Below are 20563 nucleotides of genomic sequence, written 5' to 3'. Positions count from 1 at the left end.
TTCCTCTCTCAAATCAATAAAAAAATGCATTTTTTAAAAATCTAGAAGTATTTGTCACTAAAATGTAAGCTCCAAGAAGGCCGGGATTTTTTTGGTCTGTTTTGTTTATTGCTGTCTCTCTCATGCATAGAACACGTGGCACAGAGTAGGGGACCAATTTTGACTTTCAACCAATATTTTTTTATTGATTTCAGAGAGGAAGGGAGAGGGAGAGAGAGATGGAAACATCAATGATGAGAGAGAATCACTGATCAGCTGCCTACTGCATGCCCTCCACTGGGGATCAAGCCCACAACCCAGGCATGTGCCCTGATCAGGAATCAAATCTCCACCTCCTGGTTCATAGGTCGACGCTCAACCACTGAGCCCCACCAGCCGGGCTACTTCTAGTTTTTTTTTCTCTCTAGTTGTTTTTTAACAACAAATGTTATTCAATAAAATAAAATATTTCTGAAAGAGCCAAAATATAAAATAGGTAATATGGTAAATATGAGCTCAGTTTGAAGAGAAAGTAGGAGCATCTATCCTGTCTGGTTATTTGATCCAGTTTCCCACTTACCCAATTCCTGGTTTGGGAAGCACAATTTAAAACCCACTGCTTTGCGCTGGCTTGGCTCAGTGGATAGAGCGTCGGCCTTTGGACTGAAAGGTCCCAGGTTCGATTCCTGTCAAGGGCATGTACCTTGGTTGCAGGCACATCCCCAGTGGGGGGTGTGCAGGAGGCGGCTGGTCGATGTTTCTCTCTCATCGATGTTTCTAGCTCTCTATCCCACTCCCTTCCTCTCTGTAAAAAACCAATAAAATATATTTAAAAAAATAAAACCCACTGCTTTGGACTACTTAGATTGGAAATTAAACATTAAACTTCTCTCAGGGAGCTGTTTTCCCCTGAGTTTTATTCTTCTTTATATTCATGCCACTCTGTGCTGTCTGCATCCTAGCACTTAGTAGGCTCTCAATTCATATTCATTGGACTAAAATTGAGTCAGTGATTAAAAGATAGACAGCCCTAGCTGGTTAGAGCGTCGACCTGCGGACCAAAGGGTCCCAGGTTCAATTCCGGTCAAGGGCATGTACCTTGATTGCAGGATTGCAGGCTTCTCCTGGGCCAAGGCCCTGATCAGGGCTCAGGCAGGAGTCAACCAGTCGTGCAGGAGGCAATCAATCCATGTGTTTCTCTCACATGGATATTTCTGTCTTTCCCTCTCTCATCCACTCTCCTTAAAAATCAATCGAAAAATATCCTCAGGTGAGGATTAACAAGAATAAAAAGCTATGGACAATTCAGAATCTCAACTCTTGCTTTCTTTATAGCTCAAATGTACTTCTTTTCTGCTTAGTCGTTTGGGTATGTTGTTTAATTTCGCCTGAATCATTTTAGTCTCCTGGAAAATTGCACGGTTGCCAAGGAAACTGGATCAGTTTGGACCAGGGCCTGTAAGTCATTCTGCATAGGTGGTAGTAATCATCAGAGATGTGGAAATGGAGCCAGGGTGCTCAGCTGTTCTCTAAGAGGCATTGTGGCTGGAAGGCTTTTTCCTTGCCCGTCAGGGTTTCATTGTTATCAGCTGATCTGAAGCACAGGTTTGTATATTTTGAAGATGCTCTCCAGTCATTGTGATTTACCCTCCTGGTGTTATAAGAGCCACCAGATTAGTTAAAAACCTCTAGTCCTTGGCTTTCTGGAATTGAAATCACTTCGATAGTGGCGTAATCTGCTTTAGACCAGATAAAAGTAATGTGTTGTCGTTGAAAGGGCAGTATGACCCAGGTTTCTGTTTCCCAGTTCTGTGGCCCTGAGTATGGCACCTCATTTCTCTAAGCCTCAGTTTCCTCAATTGTAAAATGGGGCTTATGAAGCTTACATGGTTAGGTTGTGATGATCGGGGAGAATATATCAGACATAGCCTTATGATGGTACAAGGTAGAAGGATGCTCCATCAGTGACTTGTATATGAGAGATGTGCTGGAAGAAATGATCACCCGGGGGGGCAGCATAAAACTGTACTACCCTGACCCAAATGGAGTTTATTATAGCTCTAGGCTTAAATATGTTACAGTGTAAAGTAAGGAATTTTGGTTCTTTGCCTGAATATCAAATACTACAGACCTTGCTTTGCTATCTGTTTACCAGTGTCCCTCCCCTTGAATGACTAATGTGTGACATGACTATCTACTGTGACTAGTCTCCCTTTCCAAAGGCTAGCAAAAGCTTAATGCATTGAAACTCCAGTCAGAATTCAGAAAACTACCATTCCCTTACAACTTAAATGAAGGAATAGATCAGTTGGGTTCAACAAAATTATTGAGCTCCACAGGCTCTAGAGACAAAATCCAGGCTTCGTTCCTTCCAGCCATGTGACCTTAAGGATAGTAATGTAAAATGGGTATAACAGTAATAGTTATGGCCTCTGAAGATTGTTTTTGTGTATTGAGTTGTTGCATATAAAGTACTTGGGACATTACTTAGCACATAGTGCATGTTTCAGTATCTGTTAGCCATTACTATTCTTATTACTGTGTTCTAGGTCTTATGTGGGAGCTAGGAATACAGAGATAAAGTCTCTGAAATCAAGGACGTTAGTGTGGTGGATCCAGTGTGCCTAAGTGCAGCTATAGAGGGATGCACAGGAAGGGCACTTAATGGTATGTCTCATAAAATATAGTGCTCTCCAGGAGGAAGCCTGGTATAATGGAAAGTATGCGTGTTGGCATCAGATGAGCTTGGGTTTGAATCCTGTCTTCACTCACTCATTATGTAACTTTGGGGGCAGCCAATTTCTTGCAGCATTAGTTTTCCCATTTTTAGAAATGGGGTTAAGTTGCCCTGGCCAGGTTGCTCAATTGGTTGGAGAATCATCTCATGCACCAAAAAGGTTGTGGGTTCGATTCCCAGTCAGGGCACCTACCTAGGTTGTGCATTTAATCAATCCCCAGTTGGGATGTATACTGGAGAAAACCTCATATCGATGTTTCCCTCTGTCTCTGTCCCTGTCCCTGTCTCTGTCTCTGTCTCTGTCTCCCTCTCCCTCTCTCTCAAAAGATCAATGAAAACATATCCTCAGGTGAGGACTAAAAAAATAAAATAAATGAAAATGGGGTGAAGTTTCTGATAACCTAGATGTTGTGAGTGTCCTTGGTGCTCTTAAGAAAGCAAGCAAGAATTTTTTAAATATACTTTATTGATTTTTTAGAGAGGAAGGGAGAGGGACAGAGACTTAGAAACATCGATGAGAGAGAAACATCGATCAGCTGCCTCCTGCACACCCCCACCGGGGATGTGCCCGCAACCAAGGTACATGCCCTTGACCGGAATCGAACCTGGGACCCTTCAGTCCGCAGGCTGATGCTCTATCCACTGAGCCAAACCCGTCAGGGCACAAGCAAGAATTTTTAAAAGGAAGTTAGATGAACTTGGGTTCAGGTTCTAGCTATATGTTGTTTAACCTTTCTATGTAAGTTTTTTTTAAAATATATATTTTATTGATTTTTCACAGAGAGGAAGGGAGAGAGAGAGTTAGAAACATCCGTGAGAGAGAAACATCGATCAGCCGCCTCCTGCACACCTCCCACTGGGGATGTGCCTGCAACCCAGGTACATGCCCCCGACCGGAATCGAACCTGGGACCTTTCAGTCCGCAGGCCGACGCTCTATCCACTGAGCCAAACCGGTTTCGGCTTCTATGTAAGTTTTGACATCCATATCTACCTCGCCCATGGTTGTTCTGATGATGACATAATTTATGTAAATATGCAGGGCATATAGAGGTGCTGAGCAATAAGTAATAGTTTTATTTTTCTAATATAGGTATAAAAACTTATATACCATGTTAATTTCTTTTAAAGAGGCTGGGCCTCTCGGTTTCATGAAAGGAGTATAAAAAGACTGGGCATTTGAACAAACCCAAAGATAATTCTGCCTGCATTTACAAGAGTGGCTTTATTTTTTTTTTAATTATTTTTATTGATTTCAGAGAGGAAGGGAGAGGGAGAGAGAGATAGAAACTCAATGATGAGAGAGAATCATTGATTGGCTGCCTCCTGCATGCCCCCCACTGGGGATCAAGCCTGCAACCCAGGCATGTGCCCCCGACCGGAATCAAACCCAGGACCCTTCAGTCCGCAGGCCGACGCTCTATCCACTGAGCCAAACCAGCTAGGGCTACAAGAGTGGCTTTAAATATATATATATGTATTGATTTCAGAGAGTAAGGGAGAGGGAGATAGAAACCTCAGTGATGAGAGAGAACTATTGATCGGCTGCCTCCTGCACGCCCCATACTGGGGAACGAGCCTGCAACCTGGGCATGTGTCCTGATTGGGAATCGAACCTTGAGTGACCTCCTGGTGTTCATGGGCCAGTACTCAACTGCTGAGCCACTTCGGCAGGCGAGAGAGACTTTTATTTTTTAACTCTTCCATTCAATCTCATGTAATCTTAAGTTTCAACAAACTGTAAAATTCAGTTACTAACTTTTCTGACCTCTAACCAAATGCAGCTCAGCTTCTGTTGCATGACCTTGTTCTTCTCTTCTTCCCTCCTAGGTCTTTCAGAGCCTCGAGGACCACCATTTGGAAGTGGTGGCTTTTTTCAGGGAAAACGGCTTTCATGGCCTTCTTGCCCATGACTCCGAGTATGCTCTCTACAATATTCCCTATTACTACAGTTCCCATGCTCTGAAGCTGAGCTGGAATGGGAAGAACCTCACTACCAACCAGTTCTTGATGCAGGAGGTGGCCAAGCAGCTGGGCCTGAAGCGGATGAGTTTTCCCATATTCGCTGCGCTGCTAGGTAGGTGGTTCAGAGAACAGATTCCAGTGATTAGTTACATTTCCCCTTCTAGTGCTAAGAGATGAAGACCAGAGCCATTTAACCAATCATTATTGGATTTATCTTCTGAAAATTCTCATGCCAAATACTATGCTTCTGAGCATATATATATATAACATATATATATATATATAATTTCAGAGAGGAAGGGAGAGAGAGAGAAACATCAATGATGAAAGAGGATCATTGATCGGCTGCCCCCTGCATGCCCCCCACTGGGGATCAAACCCGCAACCCGGGCATGTGCCCTTGACTGGAATCGTACCCTGGACCCTTCAGTCTGCAGGCCAACGCTCTATCTACTCAGCCAAACTTGCTAGGTCAGCTTTTTTAAAAATATATTTTTATTGATTTCATAGAGGAAGGGAGAAGGAGAAAGAGATAGAAACATCAATGATGAGAGAGAATCATTGATGGGCTGCCTCCTGCAAGCCCCATGCTGGGGATTGAGCCTGCAACCAGGACATGTACCCTGACTGGGAATCTAACCGTGACCTCTGGGGTCACAGGTCAATGCTCAACCATTGAACCACTCCAGACGGGCTTCTGAGCTTTTTTTTTTTTTTTTTTTTTTAAATATATTTTATTGATTTTTTACAGAGAGGAAGGGAGAGAGATAGAGAGTCAGAAACATCGATGGGAGAGAAACATCGATCAGCTGCCTCCTGCACATCTCCTACTGGGGATGTGCCCGCAACCCAGGTACATGCCCTTGACCGGAATCGAACCTGGGACCCCTCAGTCCGCAGGCCGACGCTCTATCCACTGAGCCAAACCGGTTTCGGCCTTCTGAGCTTCTTATTAAAAACTCGGCATGTTTGCCTTATGAATTCATGCATATTCCAGAACATTATTTTAACTCATGCACTCTTTTGTTATATTCCATAACTATTTTATGCAGAGTACTGTCTTGGGCCAAATGTTTTACTAGCCCTGGACAAGTTTAGTTTTCCACTCAGAGCATTCCCCCAGTGTCTAGATTTATCTATCTATCTATCTATCTATCTATCTATCTATCTATTTAATTAATTATTTAATTCATTCATTTATTTAAATCCTCACCTGAGGATATTTTTCCATTCATTTTTAGAGAGATTGGAAGGGAGAGGGAGAGAGCAAGCGAGAGAGAAACATTGATGTGAGAGAGACACATGAATTGGTTGTCTCCCACAGCACCCTGACCTGGGCCGGGAATCGAACTTGCATCTGAGGTACATGCCCTTGACTGGAATCGAACCAGGGACCCTTCAGTCCATGAGCTGACGCTTTATCCACTGAGCCAAACCAGTTAGGGCCCAGTGTCTAAATTTAGATCAACAACACAAATTGCTTTTTCCTTTTGCTTCTGTTGCACTAAGATTTTATAATGAAAATTTCCAAACATGAGCAAACTTGAAAGAATTTTATAGTGAATATCCTGTATCTACCTCCTGTTTTCTGCCATTAACATTTTACTATGCTTGCTATATATATATATATATATATATATATATATCCATTCTAGCCTTCTATCCGTCTACCTTTTATTTTTTAATATTTTTTAAAACATATTTTATTGATTTTTCACAGAGAGGAAGGGAGATAGAGAGTTAGAAACATTGATGAGAGAAAAACATCGATCAGCTGCCTCCTGCACATCTCCCACTGGGGATGTGCCCGCAACCCAGGTACATGCCCGGTACATGCCCTTGACCGGAATCGAACCCGGGACCTTTCAGTCCGCAGGCCGACGCTCTATCCACTGAGCCAAACCGGTTTCGGCTATTTTTTAATATTTTATTGATTTCAAAGAGGAAGGGGGAGGGAGAGAGATAGAAACATCAATGATGAGAGAGTATCATTGATTGGCTGCCTCCTGCATGCCCCCCACCAGGGATCGAGCTCCAACCCCAGGCATGTACCCTGACTGGGAATCGAACAATGACCTCCTGGTTCATGGGTCACCTGATGCTCAACCAGTGAGCCACGCTGGCCAGGCTATCCATCTACCTTTTAAATGGCAGAGAGTTGATTAGGTTTCGAGTTGGTCTTCCATGTATTGGCAGCATAAAGATTAATATCTTGTCTTAGGTGTGAACTCTTGTTTATAATCCCAAAGGAGTTGAGCTTGGATGGATGATCTAGTGCAGTCAGCACAAGTTTTGCAATTAGGCCTTGGGCAAATCACTGAAGTTACAGGTAACTCCCTGGTTTCAGTCGCCTCCTCTGTGAAATGGAATATACCACATGGTGTTATTATAAAGTCAAGTGAAGTGAGATATAAAAATGTCCAGCACTTGGCAGACAGTAATTGGTGGCTGCTGTTATAAAAGACAGGGTTACTAGGTCATAGAAAATAGCATGAGCTTTGGAGTCAGACTGTCCTTAGGTTCTTATCCTGGTGTGGGCACTTAATTAACTATGCCACCTTAGGCTGTCATTAAACTTGTTCAAACCTCAATTTCCTTATGTGTGAAATGAGAGAAATAATACTATCATATATGGTTATTTTGAAGGTGAAACATATAATGTATGTGATGCATAGTAGGTAATCAACACATAACTACTGTATTCATTACATGTAGTATATCGATCTATGTGAATTATTTGATAATTTTCTCTCACAGCATCTTTGTCATGCCCTGGAGGCTCTAAGGAAACATTCGTACAGTCAATAAGTGATAAATGTATTTTATAGGTAACCACATTCTCCCAGATGAGGACCTGGCTGCTTTCCACTGGAGCCTCTTGGGACCAGAACATCCCCTTGCATCACTTAAGGTATTGTGCCCATTTCCTGCAGATACATCCATGCCTAGGGGACATCAGGTTTTGATTGGAGTTTTGATAGAACAATTATCTTTCATTAGGTTTAAACTATTCCAAATACTTAACAGCTAAAGATTTTTAATTATGATCAATACCCTTTAAAGAGGAAAAAGTTCGTTTTCCACCTTCTGTGTAGGAGAAAACCTAGCTCTTCTTTCCTATGTTTTTCTTTCCTATGTGTCTCCTTTACTTTCACACTTCTACCACACTCATCCAGAATACATCACTTCTGATACTCTGGTCACCAAATCAAGCACTTCTCTGCAGTAGCAGCTGGGTATTCTACAGTTGAACTCATTTAAAAAATACATCTATTTGATGACTACTTTCTCTATTTATTTATTTATTTTTAATATACTATATTTTGATTTTTTACAGGGAGGAAGGGAGAGGGATAGAGAGTTAGAAACATCAATCAGCTGCCTCCCACACACCTCTCACTGGGGATGTGCCCACAACCAAGGTACATGCCCCTGACTGGAATCGAACCTGGGACCCTTCAGTCCCCAGGTCGACGCTCTATCCCAGGGGTGGGCAAACTTTTTGACTCGAGGGCCACAATGGGTTCTTAAACTGGACTCAGAAGAAGGAACTGTGGCCATGTTTCCCGACGTTGCCATGTTAACACTGCTGCTGGTGAAGGAGCGGAGGGGAGAGCAAGAGAACCCTCCGCTCTTTCGGCTCCGCAGGCCGGATTCGGCCCGGGGGCCGTAGTTTGCCCACGGCTGCCTATCCACTGAGCCAAACCGGTTAGGGCTCTCTTTTTATTTTTAAATATATTTTTATTGATTTTTAGAAGAAGGGAGAGGGATAGAGTGCCGGGAGCCGGTCCATCCTTGCTGTTTCAAGGGACCTGGCATATATGGCATATGGTTCTTAATATGTTTGCTCACCTTCTTGGCGCTGTGTTTTAACCAAAGTCACCTCTCCGAGAAAGGTTGAATCCCCAGGTAGGGATTTCCCCTGAAGTTAGGGAGGGAATAAAACCCCTCAACTAAGTGCCAGGCGGGTAATTAATCCCTTTAACTACGAACAATCATGCTTAAACTACATAATCTTTTCTCCCTGGAATGGAGATAAGAAACGCCCTAACCTTTGTAATAGAGATTGATAGGATTGAATCAACTGGTATAAATACAGTTGTAACAAGACAGAAACACTCAGAACTTAGAACAGAATCAAGAAGACAGAACCTACACGGAGCCTGGAGACAGAAGAACTTTGCTGGAGAGAGCATGCCGGAGGATCCTGGAGAGGGACTGGCCTCGGAGCCTAGAGACAGAGCCTAGCGGGAGAACATGGCAAGGGATCCTGGACTGAACCTGACTACAGAGATTGGCAGGAGAACCTGACTGGAACCTGGACACTGAACCTGACTGGAGAGCCTGGACAGAACCTGGCTGGAGAACCTAGCGAGGGAACATGGCTACAGAACCTCGCTGGAGATCCGAAGCAGAACCTCTCTGGAGATCGAGACCAGAACTTGGCTGGAGATCCTGGTTAGGCTGCTGATCAACTGAACACTATCTCCGTGTCATTCCTTCTTCGCCGACTCCGTCTACACCTTTGGGGACCCCTGGACCTGCTGGGGTTGGACCCCGGCATCTGGCGCCCGAACAAATAGAGAGAGGAAGTCATCAATTGGCTGCCTCTTGCACAGCCCCCACTGGGGATTGAGCCCACAACCTGGGCATGTGCCCTGACTGGGAATCGAACCGTGACCTCCTGGTTCATAGGTCAACTCAACCACGCCGGCCAGGCACCTCACCCATTTTCTTTTTCTTTTTTTTTTATATTTTACTAGAGGCCCAGTGCACAAAAATTTGTGCACTTGGGGGGCAGGGTCCCTCAGCCCGGCCTGAGCCCTCTCGCATTCTGGGACCCCTCGGGGGATGTCCACCTGCTGGTTTAGGCCCGCTCCCCGGGGGATCAGGCCTAAGCTGGCAATCGGACATCCCTCTGGCAGCCCGGGAACCCTCAGGGGATGTCCACTTGCTAGTGGGGAGCAGGCCTAAGCTGCAGTCAGATATCCTTAGCACTCCTGAGGAGTCAGGAGGGGCTGAGGGCTGTTTGCAGGCTGGCCACACCCTCTTCAAGGTGGGGGTCCCACTTGGGGTGCCTGGCCAGCCTGGGTGAGGGGCTGATAGTTGTTTGCAAGCTGGCCAAGCCCCCCATCAGGGACCCTCACCCCATGGGGGTGTGGCCAGCCTGGGTGAGGGACTGAGGGCTGTTTTCAGGCTGCCCACAGCTCCTTCAGGTTGGGGGGGGGGTCCCGCTGGGGGTGCCTGGCCAGCCTGGGTGAGGGACTGATGGCCATTTTCAGGCTGGCCATGCCCCCTGGTGACCCAAGCTCCCAGCCTCTCCTTTTTTTCCTTTTTCTTTTTTTCTGGGATTTATTTATCTTCTATAATTGAAACTTTGTAGCCTTGAGCGGAGCCCAGGGCCAGCCAGGGCAGGCAGGAAACTTGGCTTCCTCCATTACCAGGGGCAACCCAAGCCTCCTGCTCACTCCAGCTCTGTGGCCGCCACCATCTTAGTTGGGTTAATTTGCATACTCACTCCTGATTGGCTGGTGGGCATGGCTGGTGGGTGTGGTGGAGGGACAGTTAATTTGCATGTTTCTCTTTTATTATATAGGACTAGAGGCCCGGTGCACAAAAATTTGTGCACTCGGGGGGAAAGGGGGGTCCCTCAGCCCGGCCTGTGCCCTCTCGCAGTCTGGGGCCCCTCGGGAGATAGTGCCCTGCTGGCTTAGGCCTGCTCCCGGGTGGCAGAGGGCAGGCCCAACCCCTAGGTGCAGCCCCTGGTCAGGCAGAGAGCAGGGCCGATTGGGGAGTTGGGGCGCCGCCCCCTGTCATGCACAGAGCAGGGCAGATTGGGAGGTTGCGATGCCACCCTCAGTCACGCTCAGGGTAGGGCTGATTGGGGGGTTGGGGCACCGCCCCCTGTCATGCACAGAGCAGGGCCCATCAGGGTGGTTGGGGCTCCGTACCCTGTCACGCACAGAACAGGGCCCATCAGGGGGTTGAGGAGCTCCCCCGTGTCACTCACAGAGTAGGGCCGATAGGGGAGTTGGGGCACCGCCCCCTGTCACACACAGATCAGGGCAGATCAGGGGGTTGGGGCGCCTCCCTCTATCACCCACAGAGCAGGGCCGATCAGGGGGTTGGGGCACCGCCACTGTCACACTCAGGGCAGGGCCGATGGGGAGGTTATGGCTCTACCCTATCACACACAGCAGGGCCCATGGGGGGGTGTTGGGGCGCTGCACCCTGTCACACACAGAGCCACAGGGCAATCGGGGTTTGGGCTCTGCCCCGTCACGCTGATCCCGGTGCTGGGAGGCCTCGCGGCTCCGCTGATCCCGGTGCTGGGAGGCATATTACCCTTTTACTATATAGGGTAGAGGCCTGGTGCATGGGTGGGTGCCGGCTGGTTTGCCTTGAAGGGTGTCCTGGATCAGGGTGGGGGTCCCCACTGGGGTGCCTGGCCAGCCTGGGTGAGGGGATGATGGCTGTTTGCAGCTGGTCACACACCCTTTAGGGTGGGGGTCCCCACTGGGGTGCCTGGCCAGTCTGGGTGAGGGGCTGAGGGCTGTTTTCAGGCTGGGGGTGACTGAAGCTCCCAACTGCTCCTTTTTTTCTTTTTTTTTTTTTTATTCTGGGCCAGCTTTAGCTTTGAGGCTTGACTCCAGCTCTTAGGCCTCAGCTGCTGAAAGTAGGTTTCTGGCCTTTGCTTACAATGTTGCGATCCTGCTGGCTGAAGACTGGTGGACTAAACAGGTTTCTGGGGTTTTGTTTAGCTTCTATATTTGTTACATAGTTGCTTAGAGTTGCAGCTCAGAGGCCTGCAGCGGCAGGCGGGGAACGTTGGAGTCCTCCGTCACTGAAGCAAGCGAGCCTCATGTTAGTTTCAAGCTGCCTGGCTGCAGACCGCCATCCTCGCTGGCAGTTAATTTGCATATCTCGCTGATTAGCCAATGGGAAGAGTAGCGGTTGTACGCCAGTTACCATGTTTTTTTTTTATTAGATAGGATTGTTTTTTTACAGAGAGGAAGGGAGAGGGATAGAGAGTTAGAAACATCGATGAGAGAGAAACATCAATCAGCTGCCTCTAGCACACCTCCCACTGGGGATGTGCCCGCAACCAAGGTACATGCCCTTGACCAGAATGGAACCTGGGACCCTTCAGTCCGCAGGCCGATGCTCTATCCACTGAGCCAAACTGGTTAGGGCTCACCCTTTTTCTTAACGACCCATGTCTGATGCCAGTGTTTCTTGTTTATATTAACTCTTTTAGGTTCGAGCTCATCAACTGGTTCTTCCTCCTTGTGATGTGGTGATCAAGGCTGTTTCTGAGTATGTTAGTGCCATCAAAGACCCCTCTGACCTGGATGTGGTTGGGAAGGATGTTTTCAAACAGTCTCAGGTGAGCTAGCCTTCCCCTTCCTAAGAGTAGCCAGTTTTCTTACCTTCACCAGTACCACCAGCAGATCTGATCTTTCCTGTGTTGGCTACCTTCTCTCCTCCTAGCTGCTTGTCTTCTCCATGCATACAGACCAGAGCCCCAGAGTTTCCTTGAGAAAACATTACTAGGACTAGATTGAAAGGATTCTTTAACTTTTTCCCACAAAGCTATGCAAGCTCATTCTGGAAAATTTAGAAAATAAACAAGCAAAAAAGAGAAGTCACTTAAAATCTCATTACCCAGAAACAACTTGCTATATTATCACTAGCATATATCCTCCTACTCTTTTATTATTTTTTTAATCCTCACCCAAGGATATTTTTCCATTGATTTTTAGAGTGGAAGAGAGAGGGAAAGAAAGAGAGAAATGTCAATGTGAGAGAAACACATTGATTGGTTGCCTCCTACACAAGCCCCGACCAGGGCCCAGGCTGGGGAGGAGCCTGCAACCAAGGTACGTGCCCTTGACCAGAATCGAACCCGGGACCCTTTGGTCTACAGGCTGACACACTATCTACTGAGCCAAACTGGCTAGGGTTCTTCTTTATTTCATTGTGTATATATATATATTTTTTAAAAAATATATTTTTATTGATTTTTTACAGAGAGTAAGGGAGAGGGATAGAGAGTTAGAAACATTGATGAGAGAGAAACATCGATGAGCTGCCTCCTGCACACCCCCCACTGGGGATGTGCCCGCAATCAAGGTACATGCCCTTGACCAGAATGGAATCTGGGACCCTTCAGTCTACAGGCTGATGGTCTATCCATTGAGCCAAACCAGTTAGGGCTCATTGTATATTTTAATATAAAGGCAGTCTTGCTTACTAGAGGATAATGGGTAATGAGAAAGACTACTTAAAGTAGGTTCACATAAAACAAGAATTAATATTTCATTGTTAATAGTGACAAAAGAGCTTGACTGTGATTTTGTCTTGTGAAACGAAGTTAGGAAAATAAGTTACTTTTACTTTTAAATATATTTTTATTGATTTCAGAAAGGAAGGGAGAGGAAGAGAGAGATAGAAACATCAATGATGAGGGAGAATCATTGATCAGCTGCCTCCTGCACACTGCACACTGAGGATTGAGTCCGCAACCCAGACATGTGCCCTGACTGGGAATTGAACTGCGACTTCCTGGTTCATAGGTCAACGCTCAACCTCTGAGCTACCCCAGCGGGACCAGTTCTATGAATTTTTAACACTTGTATAGATTTATGTAATCACTATCACAATTAGGATCAGAGCAGTTGAACCACCCCAAAATCTCTCGTGCTATCCCTTTGCAGTCACACCCAAACTTATCCCTAACTCCTGGCAACTACCAGTCTATTCTCTGTTACTATAGTTATATCTTTTAGAGAACAGCATATGACTGGAATCATATAGTATATAATCTTTTGAGAATGACATTTTCATTCAAGTCTTCTAAGTTGTTGCATGTTGCATCCAGCAATAATTTATTCATTTTTATTGCCAAGTAGTATATATTATGTGGGTATACTGTTTGTTTATGCATTTATCCCTAGAGGATATTTGAGTTTCCAGTTTTTGGTAGAGCTGCTGTAAACATTTGTGTATAGGTTTTTGTATGAACATACGATTTCATTTCCCTAGGAGTGGGATTTCTGGGTCAAGTGGTAAGTATATGGTTAACTATATAAGACTCTGCCAAACCATTTTCCACAGTGGCTATTTCATTCTTCATCAGCACATGTTACTGTCAGTATTTTTATAGCCATTCTAATAGGTATATTGTGATAGCCCATCATAATTTTAATTTGCATTTATCAAATTATTAATGATGAACAGTTTTTTTCTTCTGTTTATTTGCTGTCCATATGTCTTCTTTGGTGAATGGTCTGTTTGTTAACAGTCTTGCTCATTTTTTTTAATTGGGTTGTTCGTTTACTTCCTGTTGAGTTTTGAGAGTTCTTTATATGTTCTGTATACAAGTCCCTTGTCAGATATCTGGTTTGTAAATATTTTTCCCAGTCTGTAGTTTGTCTTTGCATTCTTTCTTTTTTTATGAAACTATGGTTCTTTATTTTCACATGGACAGTTCAAAGAAAGTCATCAGTAGCTTTTTTTTTCTTCTTTTGCTGGGTTTTAAAAAATTTTTATTGATTTATTTTTTTTTGAGAGAGAAGGAAACATCAATTTGTTGTTCCACTTGTTGATGCACTCATTGGTTGCTTCTTGTATGTGCTGTAACCAAGGATCAAACCCGCAACCTTGGTGTATGGGACAATGCTCCAATCAACTGACCTACCTGGCCAGGGCCTACTTTTGTTTAATGTAATAAAAAGAAGAAAACCCACACATAAAAAGAAAACCTTGGGCTTAAAGGAAACCCATCTGTCACTAGGAGCCTGGTTGAAGGATTCATACTTTTAGAAGGGAAATACAGTGCAGAATTCTCTAGAGAGCAAAGCTGTTTTGAAGCTAGTTGGGGGCCTCATTTCCCAGGCTCAAAGCGATTTGGGGGAGGTGTTATAGTGCTCGGCACAGGGTGATGGGATAGTGATCACTGACCAGGGCCTTGGAATGGATCTTGCTGTCACACAATGCAGTTAACAGAGAGTGAGACACCAAAAAGTAATTAAGGTGCCAACCAACATTTTTGAATCGAGCATTTATCATGTAGGTCCAGAAAATGTAGGCATAGATTGTGTTGGGGTGGAGGTGCCGGAAACTGTCAGCCAGTGGAACAGCCTCTATCAATTCCCCAAAGTTGTGCAACTCCTTTTTTTAATTTTTTTAAAATATATTTTTATTGCCGTAGCCGGTTTGGCTCAGTGGATGGAGCGTCGGCCTGCGAACTGAAAGGTCCCAGGTTTGATTCCGGTCAAGGGCATGTACCTTGGTTGCGGGCACATTCCTAGTGGGAGGTGTGCAGGAGGCAGCTGGTCGATGTTTCTCTCTAATCGATGTTTCTAACTCTCTATCTCTCTCTCCCTTCCTCTCTGTAAAAAATCAATAAAATATATTTTTAAAAAATATTTTTATTGATTTTAGAGAGGAAGGGAGAGGGAGAAAGATAGAAACATCAGTGATGAGAGGGAATCACTGATCAGCTGCCTCCTACATACCCTTTACTGGGCATCAAGCCCACAACCCAGGCATGTACCCTTGGCCGGAATCAAACCCAGGACCCTTCAGTCCGCAGGCCAACACTCTATCAACTGAGCCAAACCAGCTAGGGCTGTGCCACTCTTTTTTAAAAATATATTTTTACTGATTTCAGAGAGGAAGGGAGAGGGAGAGGGAGATAGAAACATCAATTATGAGAGAGCATCATTGATCAGCTGCCTCCTGCATGCCCCCTACTGGGGATCGAACCCGCAACCTTGGAATCGAACCGTGACCTCCTGGTTCATAGATAGAATGCTCAAACACTGAGCGACACAGGCCAGGCAAGTTTTGCCACTCTTTCGGAATGAAGGCAGCATTCTTTTTTGTTTACCTTGGGGTTGCGAAGGTCAGTTTCTTTTTCTTTTTCTTTTTTTAAATATATTTTATTGATTTTTTACAGAGAGGAAGGGAGAGGGATAGAGAGTTAGAAACATCAATGAGAGAGAAACATCGACCAGCTGCCTCCTGCACGCCTCCCACTGGGGACGTGCCCGCAGCCAAGGCACATGCCCTTGACCTGAATCGAACCTGGGACCCTTGAGTCCACAGGCCGACACTCCATCCACTGAGCCAAACCAGTCAGGGCGAAGGTCAGTTTCTTAATGAGCCACATCGAGGTTCCCATATAGCACAAGGAGCTTGCGGGAAGCCAGGCCCTTCAGGAACTTGGAAAAGGCTTTATCCCAGGGCTGCTGGTACTCCAGGCACACCAGATCTTGGCCTACATTAGGTACATAGTCTGTTACCAGCACAAATGTGTCAAATTCAGCAGCCAATACCATGGGAGATATTGAGTGGGCGCTGGTGGGAGAATAGGCCTGCGCCACTGTACCCTTCATAGTCTGAAGGAGCTGACCAGTACTGATGGGGTAGTCCATACAGCTCTTGAAGTTCAGCTCGTAGTTTATTCTCGGAACATTTGGTCTACTGCAGGCACGGGATCTCTGGGGCTTCTTCCTTTATCCAGTCTAAACCTTTCTCCTTAATCCAGGCCTGAAGCCCAGCCACATTCCAGGACTGTGCCTCATTTGCCTGTGGGTGAAGTGTTCTGATCTGGGGATGTCCTCATACAGGGTTGGCCCCTTTCCTGCTGCCTCTTTCTCATTTTTCTTTGCTCCTGCTCCCAACTTATTCTTCCTGACCCCTCTGGCTCAAACTTGGGCTCTTCCTTATCTTCTGCCACCGAACCCCTTTCCCTCAACTCCCCACCCTTTTCACCACGTGGCCCAGTGAAGCAGTATTTCTTCAGCATTGCCTACTCAAGACCTTGTCTGGTTCCTCCTTATCTGAGCACAAAGAATAGATCCCCTGTGTCTACTTTCTTTTGTAGAACAAAAGTTTTAAATTCTTACCAGTTTTTATCTTTATGGAGCATGCTCTTGGTGTCATGTCTAAGAACTCTGCATAACTGCAGGCATGACAAATTCTGTTTCCTTCTAAAAATTATACAGTTTTATATTTAGAATAAATAATTTGTTTTGAGTTCATTTTTGTATAAAGTGTGAGGTGTTTTGTTTTGGTTTTGCATATGGCAATCTAATTGTTTTCAACACACTTCATTGAAAAGGGTGTCTTTTCTCCTTTGAATTGCCTTTGTCAAAAATCATTTGTCCATATTTGTGTGCATCTATTTCTGGACTCTTTTCTGTTCCTTTGACCTATGTGTCTGTCCCTTTACAATAGCACATTGTCTTAAATACTGTAGCTTTATGATAAGTCTTAACATTGGGCAGTGATTTCTCCAATTTTATTCTTTTTCAAAATTATTGTGTCTGTTTTATTATTTTTAATTCTCACATGAGGATATGGTTTTGTTTGATTCTAGAGAGAGAGGAAAGGGGGAGAGAGACGTCCGATCGCCTGTTTTCCATACTCTCCCCACCTGGGGATCGAACCCACAACCCTTTGGTGCACAGGATGATGCTCTAACCAACTGAGCAACACTGGCCAGGGGTCCTGCTGGGATTTTAATTGGAATTCCTTTAAATATATAGATGAATTTGGTGAATATTCAAATCCATGAATACAGTATGCCTCTCCATTTGTTTAGATCATCCTTGATTTCTTTCGTCAGTGTTTTATAGGTTTTAGTCCTGTTGATACTTTCGTTTTTGGAGGCAATCAACCCATTTAGGTTCAGATCACAAATTCTCACCATCCTTTTGTGGGCTGTGGTTTCAATGTCTGTAATTTTCAAGGCCTTTGCAAACCTATTTGGATCAGTCCAGCATGTGTGCCACCCAGTGGCCAGTCTGGGACTTGGGCTGTGATTTACCTCTTTGGGTCTCAGAGTCTGTGCTGTACTGTTTGCTAATGTCAAATCCATGTGTGTGCTGCTCCCCCTCTGCAATCTCTTCAGCCACGTCACAGTTCATTGGAACAACCTTGTTCAGCATCTGGGGCCAAGTAGCAGAGGGGTGGGGTAGGTGGGATGGGAGGGGGTGAAAGAGAGAGAGAGAGAGAGAGAGAGAGAGAGAGAGAGAGAGAGAGAGAGAGAGAGAGAGAGAGAGAGAGAGAAGGCATAGAAGACTCACTCCACCTCTTCAAACTTCTTCTCTGATTGGAAGGAAGCTTCCTGTCATTCAGTTTTAGATTTTTGCTGTTCCCCTCTTGTCACTTCTTCCACCACAAGTTTGCTTTGGGCTGGCACACAGGAGAACAGAAAAAAGAAAAAGAAGGAAAAATGGGCTGTTTCTATACACTTCCTTGAGTTTTTGGAGACCCCTTTCCCAGTATTCAAGCCAGAACAAGACAAGGGTTTTTTTCTGGAGTTTTCTCTGTCTACATCAATGGATGCTTCCAGATGTCAGGCTGTGTTGTGTCCACACCAGGAGATACCAGAGGAAAAAAATGTTAAACTCATCCTTGGTTCAGTGGTACTTTGAATTCTGGTCTTCTCCCCGATCATCCTGCTTCACTTTTCAGAGTCGTTAAATAGTTGCTCTTGCTTATTATAGCTACCTTTAGTGGGAACAAGGTGAGGTATGCTTGGTCCATCTTATCCAGGACAGAAACCTCTCTATAGATTTCTTTAGATGAATGAAGAATGAAATCAGTGTTTGGTATTGGAGGCATACATTTTCCTAATAACATTTTATTATATTCATTACTTCACATTTAACTTTCTGTTTTTTAAAATATATTTTTATTGATTTCAGAGAGGAAGGGAGAGAGAGACAGAAACATGATGAGGGAGAATCATTGATCGGCTGCCTCCTGCACGGCCCCTACTGGAGATAGAGCTCACAACCTGGGCATGTTCCCTGACCAGGAATCGAACCGTGACTTCCTGGTTTGTAGGTCAATGCTCAACCACTGAGCCAAAATATATTAATTTATTTATTTCAGAGAGGAAGAGAGAGGGAGGGAAAGATAGAAACATCAATGATAGAGAATCCTTGATCAGCTGCCTCCTGCACGCCCCCTTCTGGGGATCGAACCTGCAACCTGGGCATGTGCCCTGACCAGGAATCGAACCATGACCTCTTGGTTCATAGGTTGATGCTCAACCACTGAGGCATGCTGGCTGGGCAAGGCCATAAAATTTTTTAAATTGGGGTGACACTGGTTAATAAACTTTTACAGGTTCAGGTGCATAATTCCACAACACATCATCTGTACACTGTATTGTGTTCACCAACCCAAGTCAAGTCTCTCTCCATCACCATTTATCCCCCCGTATCCTCCTCTACCTCTCCCATATCCCTCTCCTCCCCCCAGCAATCATCACACTTTTATTCCTTTTTAATAAAAAAATCCAAAAAACTAAAATAGACACTCTGCTCCTAATTCCATCCTAAGTTGCTTACAATGTTTCATGTCTCCTTATATGTGTGTTTTGATGTGGTATGGTAGTCATGTCAGTGTAAAAAATTTTAACCTGCTTTTTTTCACTTAATTTTATGACTTCACCACTTTTCATTGTTGCTATAGCATTTTCATAAATATCACCTTTGTAGATCTATAAAAGAAAAGGATAGAACTTTACTAAATGCAATCATATATCAGATACTAAATCAGCATTTCTCAACCTGTGGGTCGCGACCCCTTTGGGAGTCGAACGACCCTTTCACAGGGATCGCCTAAATACATCCTGCATATCAGATATTTACATTACGATTCATAACAGTAGCAAAATTACAGTTATGAAGTAGCAATGAAAATAATCTTATGGTTGGGGTCACCACAACATGAGGAACTGTATTCAAGAGTCGTGGCATTAGGAAGGTTGAGAACCACTGTACTAAATGAACCTATATAGACAAGGTCCCATGCTAGATACTAGGACATATATGTGAGTAAACCATTCTTTGTCTTCACGGAACCTGAGATTAAATTGGGAGGCAGAAGCAAATAAATGAGCACAACAAAGAAAAACCCCAATAAAGGTTTCATCGAGAGGATAGGTTTCATACAACTGGTGTGTGCCCCTTGAAGGAAGAGTAAATATCTGTCAGGACTCAGTACAGAGTGATGCGTTGCGGGAAGTATGCATAATTCGTATTTCAGGGGATTGCATCATAGACCTATACTCACTGGCAATGAATAGTTTATAAGACGTATTGTTAAGTACAAAAACAGGTTAAAAACATGTTGATATGACTTTATTTATGTGGGGGGGAAAACTTGGTGTACATACAGCAAGAGTTATGACAGAACATACACCCAGCTGGTAACAGTGGTCACTTCTGGGGAGGGGAGTGAGCGCAGAGGTAGAGCTAGTAGGGGAGAGACTGTATAGCTTTTATCTTGTAAGAGATTGTTTTCAATTATTATGTGTATTATTGAATATACCAATGAAATTATAATGCATAGAAATGAAATTTTGATTCAAAGGAACATTATTCAACCATGTAGATATTCTGTAAATCAGTATAATTTGCAAACATTCTTTAGACATGGAACCCTTTTTTCAGACAATTATAGTAAGTCCACTTTTTAAATTGTTTATTGATTTTAGAGAAGAAAGGAGAAAGAGAGAGAGATAAAAACATCGATAAAAAAGAAACATCGATCAGCTGCCTCCTACACACCCAACACTGGGGATCGAGCCTGCAACCCGGGCACGTGCCCTGACGGGGAATTGAACTGGCAACTGCATGATTCATAGGTTGATGCTCAACCACTGAACCACAGAGGCCTTCTCAAGTCCAATTTTTTTAGTAAGCAGAGTGATTTTGTGTCCAAGTGAGGCTAGTGGACTTGGAGATCTTGATTTCCGTGTTTGTGTGCTTGCGTGCATGCCCATAAAAACTTCTAGAATGCTGTGTAGATCCTGGGGTGTTAATAGTTACAACTCTGAGATAAGATTATGCATATT

The 20563-nt window shown here is 44.5% G+C and overlaps 1 protein-coding gene and 1 pseudogene across 7 annotated transcripts in view; one reads left to right on the top strand and one right to left on the bottom strand.

The window, feature by feature from the left end:
- FAM120C (family with sequence similarity 120 member C) overlaps positions 1-20563 on the top strand; it is a 70722-nt gene that overhangs the window by 19040 nt on the left and 31119 nt on the right. For all 7 annotated transcript variants that reach the window (XM_059679757.1, XM_059679755.1, XM_059679754.1 and 4 more), the window contains exons 2-4: positions 4546-4792; positions 7509-7591; positions 11939-12067. In XM_059679757.1, coding sequence (XP_059535740.1) covers positions 4546-4792; positions 7509-7591; positions 11939-12067 — 459 coding nt within the window. The remainder of the gene's footprint in view (positions 1-4545; positions 4793-7508; positions 7592-11938; positions 12068-20563) is intronic.
- On the bottom strand, positions 15840-16495 carry LOC132224521 (DNA-(apurinic or apyrimidinic site) endonuclease-like; annotated as a pseudogene).

Source organism: Myotis daubentonii, chromosome X (genome assembly GCF_963259705.1).
Source record: "Myotis daubentonii chromosome X, mMyoDau2.1, whole genome shotgun sequence".
Taxonomy (NCBI): Eukaryota; Metazoa; Chordata; class Mammalia; order Chiroptera; family Vespertilionidae; genus Myotis; species Myotis daubentonii.
This window is presented reverse-complemented; position numbering and strand designations above follow the sequence as displayed.